The sequence below is a fragment of the Eurypyga helias genome, unplaced genomic scaffold, assembly GCF_000690775.1.
Source record: "Eurypyga helias isolate BGI_N326 unplaced genomic scaffold, ASM69077v1 scaffold25149, whole genome shotgun sequence".
Taxonomy (NCBI): domain Eukaryota; kingdom Metazoa; phylum Chordata; class Aves; order Eurypygiformes; family Eurypygidae; genus Eurypyga; species Eurypyga helias.
Window position 1 is genome coordinate 1,950 of NW_010274282.1, and position 275 is coordinate 2,224.

General features: G+C 69.8%; 1 protein-coding gene across 1 annotated transcript in view; it reads left to right on the plus strand.

The window, feature by feature from the left end:
• Positions 1-275, plus strand: part of TRMT12 (tRNA methyltransferase 12 homolog (S. cerevisiae)) — a 2,475-nt gene that overhangs the window by 1,790 nt on the left and 410 nt on the right. Inside the window, exons 6-7 of the mRNA XM_010159779.1 lie at positions 3-118; positions 208-271. Of these exons, the coding sequence (XP_010158081.1) occupies positions 3-118; positions 208-271 (180 nt within the window). The remainder of the gene's footprint in view (positions 1-2; positions 119-207; positions 272-275) is intronic.

Genomic DNA, 275 nt, shown 5'->3' on the forward strand with positions numbered 1-275 from the left:
GGCCGCCTTCGCCCACGCCTGTGAGTGGAATGGCCATGCCGTGGAGGCCCTGCGGAGGAACCTGGCGCTGAACGGCGTGCAGGACCGCTGCCATGTCCACCACGGGGACTGCCGGCAGGTGAGCGGTGCCCCTTGGCCGCGGTCCCCCCAGTCCTGTGCGGCATCCAGCCCCGTGCGGCATCCCCCTCACCTCCCCTCTCCTTCCAGCTGGAGCTGCGAGATGTAGCAGACCGGGTGAACTTGGGGCTGATTCCCAGCTCGGAGGAAGGCTGGCC